Raw genomic sequence first — 1,781 nt, 5'->3', positions numbered from 1 at the left:
TGATAGAAATTCGTAAGGCAAAGAATACTGAGAATGATGGAAGGTGGAGCAGGAAAACTTTGTCACATGTCAGTTCCTTAAACCTGCGGCCCACTGAGTTGAGAATAACATCAGGCCCTTTTAACACCAGAGCTGGGAACACATCTTACAGGATTGTATCCTTTTCTTACCTAATTTTATACATTAACAGGAAAGCAGTCTCATCTGTGATGCTGGGGTTACCCTACAACCATACAACGGAAGCCCCTGCCACCTTCATCCTGGTGGGTATCCCAGGTTTGCAGTCTTCACATCTTTGGCTGGCTGTCTCACTGAGCATCATGTATACCACAGCCCTGTTAGCAAACACCCTCATAGTGACTATCATCTGGATGGATTCCACTCTACAGGAGCCCATGTACTGCTTCCTGTGTGTTCTGGCTGCCGTGGACATGGTGATGGCCTCCTCAGTGGTGCCCAATATGGTGAGCATCTTCTCCTCAGGAGACAACACCATCAGCTTTAATGCTTGTTTCACTCAGATGTATCTTGTCCATGCAGCCACAGCTGTGGAGACGGGGCTGCTGCTGGCCATGGCTTTTGACCGCTATGTGGCCATCTGTAAGCCCCTACACTATAAAAGAATTCTCACACCTCGAGTGATGCTGGGAATAAGTGTGACTATCACCATCAGAGCGACCGTATTCATGACTCCACTGAGCTGGATGGTGAGTCATCTGCCCTTCTGTGGCTCCAACATGGTTCTCCATTCCTACTGTGAGCACATAGCTGTGGCCAAGTTGGCTTGTGCCGACCCCAGGCCCAGTAGTCTCTACAGTCTGATTGGTACCTCCATTATTGTGGGTTCTGATGTGGCCTTTATTGCTGCCTCCTATATCCTGATTCTCCAGGCAGTATTCAGTCTCTCCTCAAAGAATGCTCAGTTAAAAGCATTAGGTACGTGTGGCTCCCATGTGGGGGTTATGGCTCTGTACTACCTACCTGGGATGGCATCCATCTATGTGCCTTGGCTAGGGAAAGACATAATGCCTGTGCACATCCAAGTGCTGTTAGCTGACTTGTATCTGATCATCCCACCTACCTTAAACCCCATCGTCTATGGCCTGAGGACAAAGCAAATACGAAATCGAACATGGAGCTTGCTGATGCACTGCCTCTTTAAACACTCCAACTTGGGTTCATGAATACAAGTCTCTTCAGACTTTGAGCATTTTAGCCAATCCAAAGATGCTTTAGTTCACCTGGATGGTCTAGTTCACCTGGCACTATATAAGTTCTAAGAGAAAGCTATAAGGATATCTTTGCCTCAGTTCAGTTCAGTACAGTTGCTCAGTCCTGTCCAGCTCTTTGCAACCCCATGGACTGTAGCATGCCAGGCCTCTCTGTCCATCCCCAGCTCCTGGAGCCTGCTCAAACTCATGTCTATCTAGTTTGGTTGGATGGTGATGCCATCCAACCATCTCGTTCTCTGTCGTCCCCTTCTCTTTCTGCCCTCAGTCCTTCCCAGCATTAGGGTCTTTTCAAAAGAGTCAGTTCTTCACATTAGGTGGTCAAAGTACTGGAGTTTCAGCTTCAACTTCAGTCCTTCCAATAAATATTCAACTAATTTCCTTTAGGGTGGACTGGTTGGATCTCCTTACAGTCCAAGGAACTGTCAAGAGTCTTCTCCAACTTCACAGTTCAAAAGCATCAATTCTTCTGCGCTCAGCTTTCTTTATAGTCCAACTCTCACATCCGTACATGACTACTGGAAAAACCATAGCTTTGACTAGATGGACCTT

General features: G+C 47.1%; 1 protein-coding gene across 1 annotated transcript; it reads left to right on the top strand.

Moving 5' to 3' along the window:
- The first annotated feature begins 209 nt into the window (after nucleotides 1-209).
- Nucleotides 210-1,184, top strand: LOC104990087 (olfactory receptor 52I2-like). Its single transcript, XM_010842012.1, has one exon. It carries the CDS (start codon nucleotides 210-212, stop codon nucleotides 1,182-1,184), a length of 975 nt encoding a protein of 324 aa, XP_010840314.1.
- Nucleotides 1,185-1,781: the final 597 nt, after the last annotated feature.

This window comes from Bison bison, unplaced genomic scaffold, assembly GCF_000754665.1.
Source record: "Bison bison bison isolate TAMUID 2011002044 unplaced genomic scaffold, Bison_UMD1.0 scf7180017847111, whole genome shotgun sequence".
Lineage (NCBI taxonomy): Eukaryota > Metazoa > Chordata > Mammalia > Artiodactyla > Bovidae > Bison > Bison bison.
Note: the sequence above shows the minus strand (reverse complement) of the source record. Positions and strands in the feature narration are given on the sequence as shown.

Coding starts and splice junctions, on each gene's coding strand:
- LOC104990087 (XM_010842012.1), top strand. CDS start 210: ATGCTGGGGTTACCCTACAACCATACAACGGAAGCCCCTGCCACCTTC.